Source organism: Megalops cyprinoides, chromosome 15 (assembly GCF_013368585.1).
Source record: "Megalops cyprinoides isolate fMegCyp1 chromosome 15, fMegCyp1.pri, whole genome shotgun sequence".
Classification (NCBI taxonomy): Eukaryota; Metazoa; Chordata; class Actinopteri; order Elopiformes; family Megalopidae; genus Megalops; species Megalops cyprinoides.
In genome coordinates, this window is record NC_050597.1 from 1,232,979 (window position 1) to 1,252,892 (window position 19,914).

Consider the following 19,914-nt stretch of genomic DNA (forward strand, 5'->3'; position numbering starts at 1 on the left):
CCTGCTCAACATGGGGTATCTGAAACGGAGAAAAAGCAGGGGGATTAGAATAAGGAATGTACATATTGAGCTTTTCAGTCCCTCACCACTTAATTTCCTCGCTGCCACGCCAGACCCTGTCTAATGAATGTAATTGCTGCCTTTGATGAAAATGCTATTATCTGGATCACACTTTAAATAGGCAAACAAGCCCACCCGCCCCCCTTCCCCGCCCCTCTCCTTTTAACGCGGCTATGAGATCTCTAATTATTCAGGGAACAAGTGGCTTTTCACAATGGAGCGTGTTGTCCTCAATTGCTAAGAACTGGAGCAAGCTACATTTGCACAAAGGACAGATTAGATTTGCTATACGCTGCTCAAAGCCCATTTCCTTGATTAATTTCCTGCGTGTGCCAGAGCAGTTTTTCCCCACCCCATCCATCTAAGCTTTAAAATACAAACTTTCATCTTTTGACTGATGTCCAAACTCAGGAGACTGCCAGACATTTATTGACAAACCAGCAGTAGACTTCTAGGAAAAGGTCTTTTAAAAAAAAAAAAACACTGACGATGTTATACCTTCTGCTGGAGAGTAAAACCCTCGCCCTGTTGTTGTGTAGCATTTATGGCTGCGTATTCTATGACAGGATCGTCTCCAAACGGGCAGTTTTTGCTATTCACAAGCTGCCCTTCTCCTTCACCAATGGAGACGCTGTTAAATAAAAGAGGTGAATGCATCTTCACATGTGCTATGACTTTACGAGGCAACGCGCTATAAAGCTGCTATCAGCTGTGACGTTTGAATCCCTCTCACACAGCCTTGATGGAGTAATTCTGTTCTGTTGCATTTGTTGCAGTATTAAACCAGTGTATACTATGTAATATGTTGTCATAATGACAAATTCTATTTGTACGACATGCATTTAATGTAGTGAATAGGTGACGTTTGATGTCATTTAATATTTCCTGAGTGATTATACTGTTAAACATACAACATCTGCTGGCAATTCTGTGATGAATTCGGAGGCTGGTTACAGTGCCCTGCTGGTTAACAACAGCACAGAAACGCTGGTCATTTTCCCTTGTCTTGTGTATCATGTCTCTGGGGAAGCTGGGGTAGCTGATAGTCAGTGGCCTGTTCTGGTGACTTTAAAAGGTTTATGTCATCCGAAACAGGTTACCATCCGGACTCAGTCAAATGGGAGAATGATTGGGCAATATTTTTGATTGAAGTGGCATTTTACCAGTATTTATGTGCGACTCTGAATACCAAAACCACAGGCCACAAATACAGAAGATGGGATAATAGGTTTTGACTGGACCGGTCGCACCCGGCCTGAAATGAAGTGTCCAGTGGTGAGTTATTGTGTCCAAACGTCATTTGTACAGCTTGAAAAGTGGGGGCATTTTTCTAGCTTGTCACTGGATGGCTATAGTTCATTCTGTTGAATGATATCTCTGAATGCACAGTTGCCCACTGCGAGTGGTTCAGTCTCAGTGCAAGAGGGTTAGCGGATCAGCATGGCCATAGCAGGATAACGCACTGCAAGCTCCGCCACATTCTTACACATTCCCGCCCCGCTGATCGCTGCCCCCCTGTGAATTTTACATCTGTGGCACCCATCCTCCCCAAAACAGTCTTCTCTCTGTTCTCCTCGTTTAGGTTTGCGATGTTTGATGGTTTTGGTGAGTCAAAGGATAAACTTTGCTGAATATTTCGGTATGCAAAGACGGTGAGTGTCCCACTGAGAGTCCGATTGCATTTGGTTATTTGCTTCTGAAGTCATGAAATCATGACTCCAGTTCAGTCAGGAACAGCAGAAGAACTTTCCCATCCACCTTCTTATTTCCTCTTGCTGAGCAATAGCTGCTACCAAGAATAAACACTGAACCAATATGTCTCACTTAGGTGACTCAGTGAACGGTCTGACCAGCCAAAACAAGCTTTCAGAGCTGAGAATGCGCCTCAGCAGAGTAGGTCTGTGGCGTGGTGAGAGGGGAACGTGGGCAGAGGGACAGTTTGTCTACGTTTGGTGAGTCCGCCCTGTAAGGCGGTGATTCTCACACAGCTCACGGTGACGCGGCCAGATGCCGGCGGAGCGTGGCGGTCCCGTCGTTAGGCAGGAGATGAGGGGAACGGGCCCACCGATAATGGGAGGAGTGACTGACCTCTGACCTGATCGATCTCCGGCTGTGTGCAGCTGAGCTCCTGCACACTCAGTCAGCTGGAGAAGTATTTAAAGGCAAATGCACTCGGCCGCGCGCCTCCCGGCATCATTAATTACCTTTTCACCGGTGACAGTGACAAACACACAGAGCCACACCACTGTATATCAGGGCAACGACACAAAACACAGACAAATCTCACCAAAAACACGCTTTGAGCTTGGTTTTGGGGGGGGGGTGGTTGGTATGTGCTGGGACAGGAGAATGGGGGGCAGGGGGGGGTGAAGGTGGTGTGGGGGGGTTGGTATGTGCTGGGACAGGAGAATGGGGGGCGGGGGGGTGAGGGGGGGGGGGGGGGGGTTGGTATGTGCTGGGACAGGAGAATGGGCCGGGGGGGTGAGGGTGGTGGGGGGGGGGTATGTGCTGGGATAGGAGAATGGGGGGCAGGGTGGGGGGGGGGGGGGGGGGGGGCGAAGGGGGGTGAAGGCGGTGGGGGGGGGGGGGTTGGTATGTGCTGGGACAGGAGAATGGGGGGCAGGGGGGGTGAGGGGGGGGGGTATGTGCTGGGACAGGAGAATGGGGGGCAGGGTGGGGGGGGGGGGCAGGGGGGGTGAAGGTAGGGGGGGGTTGGTATGTGCTGGGACAGGAGAATGGGGGGCAGGGTGGGGGGGGGCAGGGGGGGTGAAGGTGGGGGGGGGTTGGTATGTGCTGGGACAGGAGAATGGGGGGCATGTTCAGATTACCATGTTTGCTGTGTATCTTTCCATCAGCTCACAGCTCCAATGCCTGATCCATACAACAATGACATACTGAGGCTCCCTGGCTCTCGGCATCAGGTTTCACACAAGATTGTGTCAGATGATGTGGAATCCGAGGGCCTTTGTCTGTTTGAGAAACACTGGATTTTTACACACGGAATTCCTCTTTTGTTATGAAGCTTCTTTAAGGGAAATCCGGTATTGAGTAACGTGGCTCTCACAGATCACCGGTAGGCATTATGGCTATTGCTGTATAAGGTAAGCTAACATGTTGTTACGGATCATGGTCTGGCTCCCTGCAGATGTTATGAAGGCACTGCTGCTGTAACATTACTGTGCACATTAGTGAGGTTGCTGATTAGGGTAAGTGTACAGTACTGTATGCGATGAACAGCCTCAGCTGTAGGCTTATGTTTTAGCACAGATTTTAGCTTGATGCTCATTTATTGTGTTACTGTCCTCTTATTTATGTTTTTGTTGATTAATCTGCTGTTGATTAATGCTTTAATGCATTTCATATATTTCCATATACCATGATGGTAAGCTGTTCTTGTCAAATAAATGACTAAATAAAATGAAAAACAATGACTAACAAAAGAATTTTTCAGCTGGCAGGTCTGTCCAAGGATATTTAGGCCCCACGTCTGAAAACACCAATAACACATTGAACCAATTTTGTGCTGAAAGGGCTGATGACCTCATATTTTTCAGATCACTGTAATTTCTGAGGATTTTTGCATCCAATTAACTGCTGAGTGGATCCTACTCACTCAAGACAATAAAGAGTTCAATTTTGAATTTCTGATTGTTGTGATGTCCCATAAATCTTTTGATTTATCCTGAAATCTGAATTTCTAAGCATATAAATTGGTTTTGATTGGCCCAAGTCAATGCTGGGGAAAAAATCAAAACTTGATGACGCTACTACATATAAAAAAATTGAGGTGACCACACCACCACCTGACTGCACTAATTCCACTGTCTCTTCTACTGTACCCATCACCCTCCCCTCTCCCCCACTGCACCCCTCTCTCTCCCACTACACCCCTCTCTCTCCCACTGCACCCCTCTCTCCCCCACTGCACCCCTCTCTCTCCCACTGCACCCCTCTCTCTCCCACTGCACCCCTCTCCCCCCCACTGCACCCCTCTCCCCCCCACTGCACCCCTCTCTCCCCCACTGCACCCCTCTCTCTCCCACTACACCCCTCTCTCTCCCACTGCACCCCCCCACCACTGCGCCCCTCCCCCCCCCCACTACCGCACCCATCACCCCCCCCCCACTGCACCCCCCCACCACTGAACCCCTTTCCCCCCCACTACATGCTTCCTCTCTCTCTGTCTCTCTCACTGCCACCACACCAGACCTGAATTTCAATCCGTGCTCGATTGCGAGGGGCGACCTGTAGACTTATAAAGAATTGGCTTTAAGGCTTTTGAAATAGACTGAATCTGCTGTAGGTCGCATGGGGGAAATAAGTGGCAAATGTAAGTAAGCATGAAATAGTTTTCCATAAATAACCAAATGACAACAGTGTGATAATGGGATTTGGGGCTGTAAAAAAATATGTAACCAATTTTTTCGCTATTAAGGTGAAATGGAAAGCAAAATATATAACAGGCTGAAGGAAAAGTTTCATTCTGAGCCCGGGAATCAATTCCCTTTCAGCCACCAGAGATTGAGGGAGTCGTTCTGGGGATGGCAACACAGTCAAGGTCTTTGAGGAGGAGAGAGTGCCCACACAAAATCAATGGGTTAATAATTGTCTGCATTTTCGTGTGTGTGTAGGTAAGCGCCGATCATCTGTTCTTCTGGAACATTGATTTGCTTTGCACTTATGTTTTTACAAATAATCAATGCCTCATCCTGAGTGGTTAATAGGACAGGTTGAGTTACACCCACAGAGAGGGGCAGTTAAAGGCTGCCCTCTGACAGCTGGGATGCCCACACCTCGTATTTTCCTTCACCAGGAGGGTGTGCTTCTCTCTTTTCCTGCCAATAGCGTCTTTCACTATCATCTCTGTCCGGTTATGCATATTCTCACACCGTGCATGTTTATTATAAAATATAACACTAATTTTCCTCCTTCATTTGATTTTTTTAGTTCATCTACTAACAAAGGCATTTGGATGATACCCGGGAATGCATAGTATGCGGAGAAAATGTCTGAACGTGTGTCTGAACGTGTGTCTGAACGTGTGTCTGAACGTGTGTTTGAACGTGTGTCTGAACGTGTGTCTGAACGTGTGTCTGAACGTGTGTTTGAACGTGTGTCTGAACGTGTGTCTGAACGTCTCTCTGAACGTGTGTCTGAACGTGTGTCTGAACGTGTGTCTGAACGTGTGTCTGAACGTCTGTCTGAACGTCTGTCTGAACGTGTGTCTGAACGTGTGTCTGAACGTGTGTTTGAACGTGTGTCTGAACGTGTGTTTGAATGTCTGTCTGAACGTGTGTCTGAACGTGTGTTTGAATGTGTGTTTGAGGGGGTCGTTTCAGCAGGGACAGTCTGCGTTGTCCCACTGCATGTTGCGGTCGTGTGAGCGGCGCGGGTGTGACGTATGACTTGTCGTCTGTTCGGTGAGATTCCTAATTGTGTTCTCCACCGGCGATCCACAGCGAGGTGCCTGGATCTGTACCCGGCTGATTTGTGGCCTTTCTGAGCAGAACTGTAATTTATGACCGTAAAATGGATGATGGTTCATTTGCTCACTGCCCTTAGGACTTCCTTGCAAATCAAATCTGAAACTCAATGGAGCTGTCCTGTTGTGGGGAAAGTGAATGATAAATAAATTTTAAAAAGGGTTTAAAGATTATAAATGACATGGAAGCTTTTTTTGTTTGCAGCCTAAAAAAAAAGAATCACATTTTTCATGGCATGGTGTTCGGCGGTGTGCTGGTGGGCGGACACACGGGCGCTGGCAGGGGCAGGTGGGACAGGTGTTTCGGGGTTCCGGGTGCGTGCGGGAGTGAACCGGATCTCTGGCAGAAAGCTGTGCGGAGCGGCCGGATTGTGTGCTGGCTCTGCTTGGGTTTCCCTCGCTCCTGAGCCCTGACGGCCGCTGGCACAGATTCCCGCCACGTGACCGTGGACTCCACGCGGACTCCACGCGGACTCCACGCGGACTCCACGCGTGCGGTGATCTGAAGGCTCCAGCAGCGCAGCGTGACACGCAGACTCACAGCCGAGAGGCAGCGCATGCGTAGCTGCAGCGAGGTCTGGGGGCGCGGCCCACGGCCTAATCACGGGGTGAGAGGACCCGCCCCCGACCCCCACGCCCCTGACGCCCACACCCCCGTCGCCCGCGCCCCCGTCGCCTGCGCCCCCGTCGCCCGCGCCCTCGTCGCCCGCGCCCCCCTCACCCACGCCCTCATCGCCCGCACTGCCTGACTGCTGCTCTCGCACCCGCTGCGGTCTCTCTGGCATCTGCATCCCGGGTTAGAGCAGCGCGGCATCGGGCCCTCTCCAGCCTTCAGCACAAACTCTTCGAGCGCAGTGACTCAGTGCAAGCAGGAGTGACAGAAACAGTAAAACGGATGCTGATCTGAGCATGGCGGAGCTCAGGAGGTCAGGGGACGGAGCTCTCTCCCTGCGCTGCGGACAGCGGGTCCCTCCGGGTGACGCCGGGTTGGCCTCGTTCCACGGCCAATGGGCTGGTCTAAAATAACACTTTCCCTGCCCGTCAGGCACCAGCCTCGATACTAGGGTGTCCTTAATTATGCAGGGACCGCAGAGTGATCTCGCTTTACAGACATCATCAGCAGCGCTGGCTGAATATACTGCTTCCCTGAGATATGCACAGCCGAACCCCTTAAATACTACTATTTGTCTTTTTTTCCGTTTTCCCACATTGTTCAGATTTTACCTACATACTAGAAATTTCAAAAGCATTGAAGTTAATGTATGTGTGTGAGTATGCATATATATATATATATATATATATACACACATTTAGATATATATACATATATATATATATATATATATATATATATATATAGATATATACATATAGATATATATATACATATACATATATACATATGTAATGTGCTGTCAATGACTGCTGAAAAGGAGAACAGGAGACTTTTCCTGCAGTCAATTGAATAGGCCATCTGGGTCACATTTATACACTCTTAAGTGGGTTGGAATAGAGCAGATTTCATGCTTCTAAATGACCCTCAATAATCAGGTCATTTAAATGAAGCCATTCTCCCATCTGACACCCTCCTCTGCTCATCTGAATAACAAATCTCAGCGCCGAGCTTTACAGGGAGCCACAGAACTTTAGCCACGTCTCTGTGTTAAAAAGCAGAGGGGAAAAAAGCCCTGTCAAAAGTGCCACTGCATGTGTGAAAGTAGCCGATTTTCTTAATTCATCCCCTAGGAATGGATAAGTCTATCAATCTGTTAAATTGGAAAGCCATTAGAAGGCCTGGTTTATGCGTTTCAAGCTGTTAACTAGAAGCTGATTGATTGTTGTTCCTTTGATGGGATATGCTGATCTAATCTCACTGTGCTCGAGTTTGCAATAAATTACACAATTCATTTCCTCCATTTAGAGAGAGAAAATCACACCCCCAGGCAGGCCAGGCTCTAGAGGCAAAGAGCAGAGAACCTATTTTATGGCGCCATTTAGCCTGCAAGCTTTCAGCGATCCCAGCCTTCCCCAAAAAATCGAAGCATAATCAAGGTGTATGTTTAGAAAATTTATTGTTATAATTTTCCCCTGTAATCTCTTCCATTTCCCAGCCACTGCAGCCACATAGATCATCATCTAAAAAGAGAAAATGGATAGCAGTTTAAAATTTATCGGTCTTTGATTCTCAATTATACGTGTTTATGACTTCATCTGTCTTCAGTGACTTCAACCTTTTCCATTATGGTGGAATATTATTTGTACGGAATCCATTAAATTCACAAGGCAGACTCTAATGGTCAGGCAGCAGCGATTTGCAGAGGGAAAAGTTTTTGAAAGGTGGCTTTACAAAAAGCGTAGCTGTTATGACACTAGAAATTGCTTTATTGATGGCCTGCTCTTCTGTCTGCTCATTCGGCCATTTGTAACCCGGCCCATATCTATATCTCAGCCTGACACTGATAAGAACCTTTCTGTTCCCGGGACCAGATTACACTTTGTAATGACACGCTGAGGCAGGTAGGACCGGGATGGAGCCGGGCTTGGTATCAATATGGGCCATTTGGAGAGAGAGTGCATAGGTGCCCAGCCATCCCAGCCTGATTAGTTTGCAAATTAGTACTGTTACTGTGTGTTGATCAGGGATCCACAGGGCTCCTCTTTCAGCAGATTGGGCCGTATGGTAAAGTATGCTCTTTCTGAATGGCCACACTTGCTGAACACAGGAAGCGTCCAGTAACTACAGGTAGTGCTGTTCATGGGGCTGCCCTCAGTCTTCAGACAGAAACATGAACATTAATCTCACTCACTCATTTTTACTGCAGGAAAATACATTACAGTTCAGTCAGGAACACCAGGAATAGCAGAAATCCCATCTCAGATATGATACTTCTTAGACTTTTGGAAAACAACAGCGGGATTTCAGAAAATTAAGATCCCGGCTTTCTTTATGAAATAAGTTTGTTTTCTGTTCCCTTGTATGTGAGTTTTCATGAGTGTGTTTGTATATAAGTGTGTGTGTGTGTGTGTGTGTGTGTGTGTGTGTGTATGCGTGTGTGTGCGTGTGTGTGTGTGTGTGTGTGTGTGTGTGTGTGTGTGTGTATGCGTGTGTGTGTGTGTGTGTGTGTGTGTGTGTGTGTGTGTGTGTGTGTGTGTGTGTGTCACATGTGGAGAGACTGTTGGAGGCCATGTTTCCCCCTCTCTCTGGACGCGGACCTCGACACACCAGCACAGACCACTGGGCCCAGGTCCTGAGAGATTCAGGAAATCAATATCTGCAGCTACTCAACAGCACAGCATAGAAATGTCCCTTCAGGAAACTCACTCCAGGGGTGCACCACACCCTGCATCTACAGGGAAAAACTGTGGACATTTACAGTTAGTGTAGCAAGATGTGCCATATGTGCACTGTACATTGACTATATAACTTAAATGACTCTTTTAACATTACTTATTAATTACTATTATTGATGTAATAATGTTTGTATTTTGAATTACAGTTCCTCGGATCATTTCTCCCTCCTCTAAGAGCTACTGCATATGCATGGTGAGTCATGAGATCTCTGTGTCGCTTACAATGACTGATTTTACATTTTCCACATTCCAGCATGCATTTATATTGCTGGATATTTACTACAGAACACTGAGCCAAAGCTCTGGAAAGGGAAACAGCAGCAGCTTCTTTCACAGGGTTTAAACCCCTGACCCACAAGCCCAGTTTCAAGCATTTAAACCCTTACCCAACACCCCTGCCTCCAGCAAGCCTGCAGTGTCACTCTGATAAAAAAAGAGCATCATCTGTTCACCTGTTCGCTCACCTTAGCAAATGACTCCTATGGGCAGTTGGCTGTTCTGCCTCCAGCAGAGAAATATCATGTGATACAGGTGTGGAGGGTCACTCAGGAGCCCAGAGGAAGCTCTCTCCCTCTCTCTCACTCTCAGTGTGTCTGGTGAGCAGAGAAGGAGCAAGCTTGACTCTGATGGTGTTGTAACTCAGACTCGCTGCTTTGAAAATCAATTCCCCAGACAATCACAATTAGGACACTTGGGTCAGTGAGGGGTCACCTGAATTCCTTTACAAGTTAAATGCAATGTTTATATCCTGTGAATGTATCGAGGGAACCTCACTGACCCAGCACAATCAAATGGTTCTCTTTGTGGCGCATGAACCCAAAAGGCCACTCCTGACCCATGATGGTCACACAATGTCAAACCTTACAGTGAAATCCAGACCTAGACTGCTCTTTTAGAAAATTATTTTGATGCATTTTAGTGTTGTATTACCATTGCATGAATCTATTACAAATTCATAGACTCATATATCTATCTTGCATATACTGTTAAAACACCTTTAAAGGGACAAAAGGGAGATTAAATATAGTTCCCTCTGACCTGTTTTGGTGTCATAATTTTAGGAGTTTTAGGGTGTGTCAGGTGATGGTGGGGTTTTATTATTGCTTACATTCATATGAAATTTGTATTATTATTTTTGTTGGGTGAATAGTGGGGCTCCTTAAGGCTTGCTCATTAGATGACTAGTAGGCTACTCAGATGTAGGGTTGCTGAGAATCTGTAATCCAACAAAATTATTATTATTATTATTATTATTATTATTATTACACACAATGGAATCCACTGGTAGATGCAAGTCGGTTGCATCTGGAGGCAGTGGTTTCCTCAATGGTTTCCACAGCCCAAATATCACTTTTTTGAAACACATTTTGAGCCGTTTCTGAAGCACCATCTTTATTCTCTCTGGATTTCCATGGCCTCTCTCGCTTTTCCCTACCCCTTTCCTCTGTTATTCTTTACACATCTTTCATCACAATTATACCTGCAGAGAGAAATTCCTACCAGATATCAAAACAAAAAATCTATCTGGTTCCACAGAAATTACCAACAGAAGCAGGGCACGGCTGTTGTCACCGGACTCGGCTTTTTCATCATATCGGTCATTAGCTGGTGATGGATGTAAACCTATAAAGTATCTAAACTGAACCTTTTAACAAACCATGAGCAATACTATCATTTCTTTAATAGAACTTGCTGACCGTGTCGTTCTGAGGTGCCATTTGTCATTTTCCGCGTGAAATAATCAATAACGGGGCTTTGAAATAAATAATATAAAAGTCAGAGAACATTACATCTTCTCATGCCGGGCAAGAAGAGGGACAGAAATAGACTTATAAAATATACAGAAATCTATTTCATTTTTGTGTTTTTCGTTTTGTATGAAAATTGTTAGAATAATTAGATCAAATAAAAGAATAACAATGCATTGATGGACTAACATGTTTCTCGCTAAAATATTCACATTGGCGCATCTGCCTTGACGCGTTTTCCTGCCATCTTAAGGTATCTTTCTTTGCAAAGGAAATAACTAATACAATGTAGCAGCAGATGGTAAGTAAAATAATTAGTATCATAGAATTAAGAGACGGTTCATCATCCTCATTTTAGCTGCAGTTGATGTTTTCCTGTAGTAATCAACTAATGCCTGTATGCATTTTCTGTAAGTCTGAAAGCCACTTAGACTGCTAACATACACCATTGATCACCAATTGATCTGCAATTATCATTATTTAAGTATAGCAACTAATCATTACTATCTGTAGAAGCAGCAGCTACCATAAACCCCTTGCCTCAGATTCAACCTTTGATAGCTGTAACAGACAGCAATGTGACGCTTGCGTGTTACATTGCATTGAGGATGCTAAGTGCTAAAGCATCACTGGTACATTCTGCGCCACAACGTAGCCACCACTATATATCTCTGTATACAAACGCTAACTATAGACCATTTTCTCGTATTAAACAAGTCTTTTGAGGCGTGAAATGTATTCGACATTGAGCTTTCTCATTCGACACTGCCGTTGCTATGCAGAATCGAAGGAAGCATCACATGGAGCCAGCCGTGTTGGTGTTAGGCAGCCTAACATGGTCCATTGAGCCCCGGGTTTGCCGTGTCGGCCACTTCACTATGTTGAATTTGTGGCAATTCACGGTTAACGCCGCCCCTAAACAAACATCCAGAAACTAGAATGATGACTGTGATGTCATAAGGACTTGGCTTCGCGTGAAAAGGCCTTTCATCCTGTCACCCGCTCTAATACTTTAATTGTGCAAAAGTAAACACGTGATGGCGCTATTTTACTTCACTTTTTGTGCGTGTTATTTATCTATTTATCTTGAAGTATTAACAAATCAAAAAATAAACCTGAGTTATAGCCCATGTACCTAATGCGTGTGTACAGGAACAGTACAAAACAAGAACCACTAGTGCTAATAACAGTAATAATAATAATAATAATAATTCAATTCAATTCAATGAATTGAATTAATAATAATAATAATAATAATAATAATAATAATAATAATGATGACTTAGAGCTAACTGTTAGTGCTGCCCCCTTTAAAATCAGACTTTAGGATTGAAGCAAGAAAGCATTCCTAAAATACGATATTATTAGATTTATTTTTTAATTAAAAAAAAAAAAAAAAGATAACAGACATATACTGTTTCCCCAGTGGATTAATGGTTAATTCAGAAAAGCATATGAGAACGAGGCCATTCTGAATATTGAATATTTAAGGGTTCGGGATCAACGGATGCCAGGAGAGCACCCTGCGCTACACATTTACCCGAATAAAGACATGGGTGTGATAGAAGGTGATTTAAACTGGGGCTAAATTCAAAAAGGAGATGGGATGTTGCACAATAAAGCATTCACTGCGTTAAATGAAGCGGAAGGAGCAACTGCTTTTGAATAATATTTTAAACCAGTGTTGACTACAGTGAGACACAAGTGGCTCGCCTCTGGTTAGGGAAGCGCAGAAGTACACGGCTTGGATTGAATTACTTGTGTTAAGAAGAGCAGATGATGAGGCATCTGAAGAGCACAATAACAAAAATGTGAGAACACTGTTTCCGGTTCACTGAAGGAAATCAGATACTCTCATCATTCTTTAAACAGTTACATTTAGTAAACAGTATTTGCTTAATTCATAATTCACTTCATGTGAAGTGTCACAGGTGCTCAATAATAATAATAATAATAATAATAATAATCTATCAATATTCTTATAGCGACCAATTACTTTCTTAATACAGAAAGCAATGTGCATATTTGAAATTCCCAAATACTGACATGTCCTGTAGAATGCTTAAAATCAACGCGTGCGTAACCAGCTGCAGCAGATAGCTCATAGATCTCTCCGTTTGGCCATTACGCTAAACGAACAAGAGTCAATTACACTCTCATTCAGTCTTACACGTAAGATTACATTAAAATTGCACTCAACTCAGTGCTTCACTGTACACTTTATCCAGTAATTTATACCGGTCATTACCGTGTTCTGTTGAGACGGCTACATTACAGTATCTGGTGGTGTGACATCAGCAGCCTAGTATTTGTCTACTTATAACAGGTGGTGTAGCCCTCAGTCACCACTAACCGAGGAAATGAATAACAGTTGCTAATATGTATGGTCAAAGAATTATGCCGTAATGTGTTTTGGATATTCATCTATATTTTAATATCCAAAACAATGTACGGACAACAGTACTACTACAGCTACCAATACCAATAACGATACCATCGTCAATTCTACTATTGCTACCACTGCTGCTAATACCATCATCACTAAGCTACTACAACTGCTACCGCTGCTACTGATATTAATATAGCCTACTGCTTCTAATAACAATACTGAACCTCATATTTATCACGATGATTAACTACTATAAAACACGTGTCCTGTAGAAGTCAGCTGTAATGTGCCCATGCATTTTCATTCAGTGAAAATAATGACACTTGGTAAATCTTAAGTTGTTTGGGTGCATCGAAATGAAGAAATAAATAGTGGTGTGAAAGTTGTTATTATATCTGAATGAATGCATTTTAGGGATGCGTATTCGTGTATAATATATAGTTGAGCTTGTAGATCTGTTTGTCTAATTCGCTGAGTTTATCTGATTCGCAATTTTTTACCTTTTAACATTTGCCGCTTGGTCTGCCGCTAGTCAGCATAAAGGAAAGCTGTCATGTATCCAGAGTCACCCATAGAGGGCGCTACCTCCTCACAGTTTACCGCAACAACATCGTCATCACCTGCAATTAAAACCAGCCAAGAATAAAGACACATTGTGCAATTAGTGAAACCTAGAAGAGATTAACACATTTGTGCTTTAGAAACGTGTGTTCTATGCACAGGTATGTTTTTACATTTCAATTAAAATACGGTAAATCCATACTATCCAAGACAAATTTTATATTTTAGATTTCGGTTACATGTGAATGTTTCCATGTTGTCCAGTCGGCAAAATTAAACTGTGGGGGGGGGGGGGGGGGGGGGGCATCAAAATGTCTTTGTCTTATTTCTGTCTAAATTTATGGAAATATGCAGCAGCATTCCGTTTGTCACGTGCTGTGGCTAAATTCAAATGAGGACATTTTAGATTACGATGAATTCAGTATAAATCAATGCACAGTATCAGTTCACACAATTTTCGTTCATCGGGAATTCAGAACAGACACATAAAATAATCGTACTTTTTTCACGTTTAGTTCTTCTTTCTACTTATCAGAACTCGCCAATCAAATATAAAAAAACAACGATACTGAAGCCATCGCTCACCTATAATCATTAAACGAAAACCCGCAATGTAAGGCCGTACCAATCCTGTAGTGCTGTAATGTTACAGTTTCCCTTTTGCGCTTTGGACCACGACGGTAGTGGCAGTATTTTAATCATAAGCATTATAAAACATGATACATTATAATTTATTGGACTTGTTACTAACTTCTTCTTCTTAGGTATTATTGATTAGGTATTTTCTTTATTTTAGGAGGATCCACAGTGCAGGCCTTCTGTACAAAGTTACCAGCAGAGTCACTGGTAAAGGGTCGCAGTGGATATTACCGCCCATGTCACTGTTACCTCAGCAAAGCGTGGCAAACCCAATGAAGCAATAAGAAATCATTTCATATCACTTTCATTTGTGGGTGGGAATTGCAGTAGACCCTCTGGATTCGGTGATTTTCTGACAAAGAAAACTGAAAACACTGCATAAATATTTATCTATGACATATCATGCTCACGCATTAAAACCCTGGTAGATACATTAACGAAATAAAAAAATATTTCTGTAGTGCGATAAAGGCCCTTTTGGGAGCCTGATGTTTAGGCTTTGGCTAAATATGGAGGTTAATATATTCCTGCCTGTGTCCAAATGAATCGAATATAGTTTTTTCTATTTGTCTATAAGGCAAATGTTTGTCTATTTTACCTGTTCATAAGCAGGTGTTTTGCTGCAGGTCGTGTGGTCTTTGTTTTCATCTCTTTTCTTACCTTGAATAAACACGTATTAAAGGAAACATATAAATGGCCTCAGTGGTAAACTGCTTTGTTGACCCTACTGTTGCACTTTCCTTTTCATATTCAGGGGTGGTGTACGTTTTTAAACACAATGCGTGTATTATTTAAATGCTTCCAATAATTATATCGTTTACTGGGATGAAATTACTTCGGAAATGTGTCACTTTTAGTGTTCAACTTCCCAGGGCAAGCGCAGGGTAAAATGAGGTGCGGCTACCCTTTTAAAATAAGCGATTGATATCATGTGTACTGGAAGGTAGTCACACAAACTCTTTTCAGGTCTCTGCTTTACGGGCCGTCGGTTTTGAGATGAGTGTAATTTGTGTTTATGTTAAGCCAAAAAGTCTAAAATAGTTTTGCTGTAAAGTGCACCAGCTTCGGTTCTGCTTTGTTGCAATAACTTTAATATTTCTCCCATTCCCGTCTCCTAGCGGTTGACGTGTCCAGGGAAAGTGTTATTGTCTGTTTTGAACGCTGCCTGGATGGAACAACCTTTTTTGTTTAAACAAATTGCCAGAAATAAAGAGACAGTTGGAAAAATGCAACCAAAACTAATTCAATGTAAAATGGAAATTAAGTAGGCCTAATAATTTGCACCAACAGTCCGATGTTAGTCATTTGCCTACTGTACTTCCAGTGACGCTTACGCAAACTCCATATCCCTTTGTACTAATAGCACTCTCTCCTCATCTGCTGCCTAATTGGACTATATAAGACCAATAACACGGGAGTGCTTACAGCCTACAGCCATAGCGCAAAGTCTGGGGAGGGTGGACTTCGCTTTTCTCTCTCTCTCTCTCTCGCTCGCTCACTCTCTCTCTCTCTCTCTCTCTGCTTCCCATCTCTTCCTTAATCCCATTTGCCATTGTACGTGCCCAATCGCCGTATACTCTCCGCATTTAACTTGGATGACATTTTTATTTCATCATTAGCATCCGGCGCCAGGCTGACGCAGTTACACTGGTACATTTTCACAGAAGACCTCCACGGGACCCGGACGCAAGATTGATGTTACTTTTCGGCGTTTTTCTTTATATTTACCGTCATTGTCTTTGCTGTAATAAAAAGTATCTCAGTCTTTTAAAAACGCACTGAAAGTGAAAAAAGAGACAGGCACTACAGACCAGCATCCCTCTATTCGTACGCACTAACTTTTATTTATTATTTTTATAAAAAAGCGTATTTGTGGTCCAAGGCATTCGGACCACAAACATCAAGCGGCAATGCCCGAGACACCGCAAGAGACATGCACTCCTGCTAAAGAGTCACCGTTTTTCATTAAGAACCTGCTGAACTGTGATAGCAAGCCCTCCAAGCCCAAACCTCTCCTTGCTCCGTCGAAAGGAGCATTGGAAGGTAGCTTTTCACTCTCTCAGGTCGGGGATTTAAGCTTTCCTCGTTTTGAGTTACCTGCCCAGAGGTTTGGTTTACCGGCGCATTACCTGGAGCGAGCGGCGGCATGGTGGTACCCCTACACTCTGAGCACCTCCAGCCATCTACACAGGACTGAAGGTAAGGTTTCCTCTCGATTTGACATTTTTCTCACTCTTCGGTCTGATTTCAGGCAAAGCGTTGTGTCTTTGATGTAATACCCGTCGAGCGTTTAATCCAAAATGCAATATGCATGCATAAGGACGCGAAAAAAGATGACGATATTCAGGAGCATACCTTTATTAGCATGGATGATCTACTCTCCTGATACTATAAGCCCCTTTGAGTGTGACTGCGTGCGAATACAATGAAACCACTGTTGACAATAACAGTCATATAAGACCTGCTAATGTGGAACAAAAATGTAACTTAAGATTATAAAAACAGATTCAATCGGCACAACAAATACGCGTACAATAAATCGTTTGTATTATGATATGTCGTCACATTAACGGGTCTACTAAATATTTGATGCACTACAGGCAGCACTGAATTTCTAAAATCATACGACGGAAGTCCTTGCAGTTGCGTTAGTTTTATTTTACTCAAGTTTGTGAGAATGTGCTCGTTTACCTGGTCTCTCCTCATTTGAAAGGCAAAAGGGGGTTTCGTGTTCCCCTTTTATAGGACCGTTCAGAATGTTTCTCTGGAGATGTATGGTGACAGGGGTGATAACCGAGATTTTTTATCTTAATTTCAGTCCCCGAAAAGGCGAGCGCGAGAGACTCCTCTCCGGCCTCGGGGACGGACCGGGATTCGCCTGACCTGGTACTCAAATCTGACACCGACGCCAAAGAAGATGAAGACAACAAAAGTGCTGACGAAATAGTTCTGGAAGAGAGTGATTCGGAGGAGGCAAAGAAAGAGAGCGGGGTGGATGACTGGAGGAAATCAGACGACAGTCCGGATAAGAAACCCTGCCGGAAAAAGAAGACGCGCACGGTCTTCTCCAGGAGTCAGGTGTTCCAGCTCGAGTCCACCTTTGACATGAAACGGTACTTGAGCAGCTCGGAGCGCGCCGGCCTGGCCGCGTCGCTGCACCTCACAGAGACGCAGGTAAAAATCTGGTTCCAGAACCGGAGGAACAAGTGGAAGCGGCAGCTCGCGGCCGAGCTGGAGGCCGCCAACCTGAGTCACGCGGCCGCACAGAGGATAGTGCGCGTGCCCATTCTGTACCACGAGAACTCAGCGTCGGAGAGCGCGAGCCCGGCGGGCAGCGCGCCAGTCAGCCAGCCGCTGCTCACCTTCCCCCACCCGGTGTACTACTCACACCCCATAGTCACCTCTGTGCCGCTGCTCAGACCCGTCTGAAAACAGATGATGCACACCACAAAATATTCGTCATGTAATTTAAACGTGATATGACTTAATGTAACTGACGTTATAATCAGTATTTTTGTAAAAAAAAAAAAAAAAAAGAAAAAAGGTTTCAAATTCTATAAGGCGACTCATTTCTCATTTTTTAAGTTTCAGTAATTTTTCTGTAAGATAGAAATCATTTCAAATATGTGCACCGCATTTATTATTATTATTATTTTTATTTTTATGGGGCTCCACGTTATCACGTTATCATGAATATGCAAGTTTTGTAACGTAATATTACACTATGCGAGAATTAGAACGAAAAGAAAAGCAGATTTAACTATTGCTACAACGCTTATTTTACCGTTTATAAATTAACATTAAATTCGATTGATAATTCGGAAAATTATCGCTTGCAAAATATTCCTGAAATTTCAGTTCCTGCGCGTGCAAACAGCTCTGCTGCAGCGCGCTCTTCACGGCCCCGTGACTTATTTTCCTTTTCTGAATTTGCTTGCAGTTTTTAATTTGTACTTTGAAATTATATGTGTAATTTAATGCAATTTGCAAAACAATGTAGGGTATGTAAAACTTGCTTCGGTGTATTGTTTAAGAAAACGTGACTATATGAGTTTGTTTTGTATATTGTTATCAATGTTATTTTTAATATTTGTGCAATACTGTCCGCTGTGTTATCGCACTGTATAGTGAATGGAACATCTTAACGTACATTTTCTCTTTCTTCGGTTCGAACAGGAATGGTGAGATTATTTCGGCACGGACATAATTTTACTTTCTAGAAAACACCCTTCATAAATTTGAACGCTTTAACTGGGGGACAATCAAGTTTATTTTTTATTTTTTTATTATTATTATTTTTTGTATAAACAAAATGTATCAGTATGATGTACTGGAACTCTTATGTTTGACTAATATTAGCAATTTACTTGAACACAATCATGGATTGAAATGTAATTCAAGTTGTGTTTATTATTATTATTATTATTATTATTATTATTATCATTATTATTGATAACTCTTGTAAAAATGAATATGTAAATAACATTATAATACAAATAAGGAGAGGAGCCTCTTGCTTCACTCTCTTTGTATAGTAAGAGCTAACTTTTTGATATTGTACCGCTGAATTATGTTGTGAAATAAACTGACAGCATTCCTTATTTAGTCCAAGCGTGTCCAACACTCGGACAGTTTCAGCACAAATCCTTACTGCTTTACTAATCAACAACATCGGAAGGAACTTTCCTGAAATTTTCTTGTGTTTTTTGTGTTACATCTAATGCGAGAGTCATTTGCTACAAAGGGTGATAATACTTTAAAGTTACTATTTTTATTATTTCAACAGGACTATTGCTACCGATAACCCTTCTGCGCTGAACATGACAACATGTTTTTTTCCCGATTGAACCGGATGACTGATTTGTCCAGACTCAGAAATCTGTACTTCTAATCTAATCCATGCTTAAAATACAATGAACTTTATTACCTGCAACAACATGTATTTGAGGAAAAAAACAGTATTGTACTATTTCTCTTACACACTCCTGCTTGCACATTTGCAGCAGAACTCCTCTGAGGATAAGACAATGTGTAGCTATAGTTTTTAAGGAAGTAACTCTTGACTGTTTCAAAACGTGGGTGAAGGAGCGGGCTGGTGGGAATTTATTTCGTATCTCCAGCCGGTGGCAATGTAATCTCCAATGCAAATATCAACGAAACCGAACAGCAACAAATTTCACATCGTTGCAAAACTGAGTAAATTAATATCGTAATTAATCCATGTATTTGTGAAAAACCTTTGCAGCGTGTGAATTCAGTATCCCTTTATTTATGTTGGCCTGCATGAGGACATTCACATTTTTCGTAAACGCGCGCGTGCGTGTGTGTGTGTGTGTGTGTGTGCGTAGAGAGAGTACGCTGTAATATTATCTCCATTGTAATATTGTCTAGTCTTAGTTTAATATTTTAGTAATTTTGAAGTTTTCGTCATACTTCGTTGTTTAACGCATCAGCATATAGTGCAGCTCGCAGTAGGCTATGCCGTTTTTGCGGTACTTTCGGAGCATTTAAAAAATACATTTGATTTACATTATGCAGTAGGAATATTAATTTGGATCTTCCAGTTGAGAGGGACCGGAAATGTAAACACCTGATGCACAGACAATACTCCAGCAGGTGCAGGCGGAATAACCACAGTTACGCTTTTATAAAGCTGTTTTTCCGTTGAAAATATACGTACTCAT

At 43.0% G+C, this 19,914-nt stretch overlaps 1 protein-coding gene across 1 annotated transcript; it reads left to right on the forward strand.

The window, feature by feature from the left end:
• Positions 1–15,802: 15,802 nt before the first annotated feature.
• Positions 15,803–17,659, forward strand: hmx3a (H6 family homeobox 3a). Its single transcript, XM_036547300.1, has 2 exons — positions 15,803–16,429; positions 17,049–17,659. Exons 1-2 carry the CDS (start codon positions 16,141–16,143, stop codon positions 17,657–17,659), a joined length of 900 nt encoding a protein of 299 aa, XP_036403193.1. The 5' UTR covers positions 15,803–16,140.
• Positions 17,660–19,914: the final 2,255 nt, after the last annotated feature.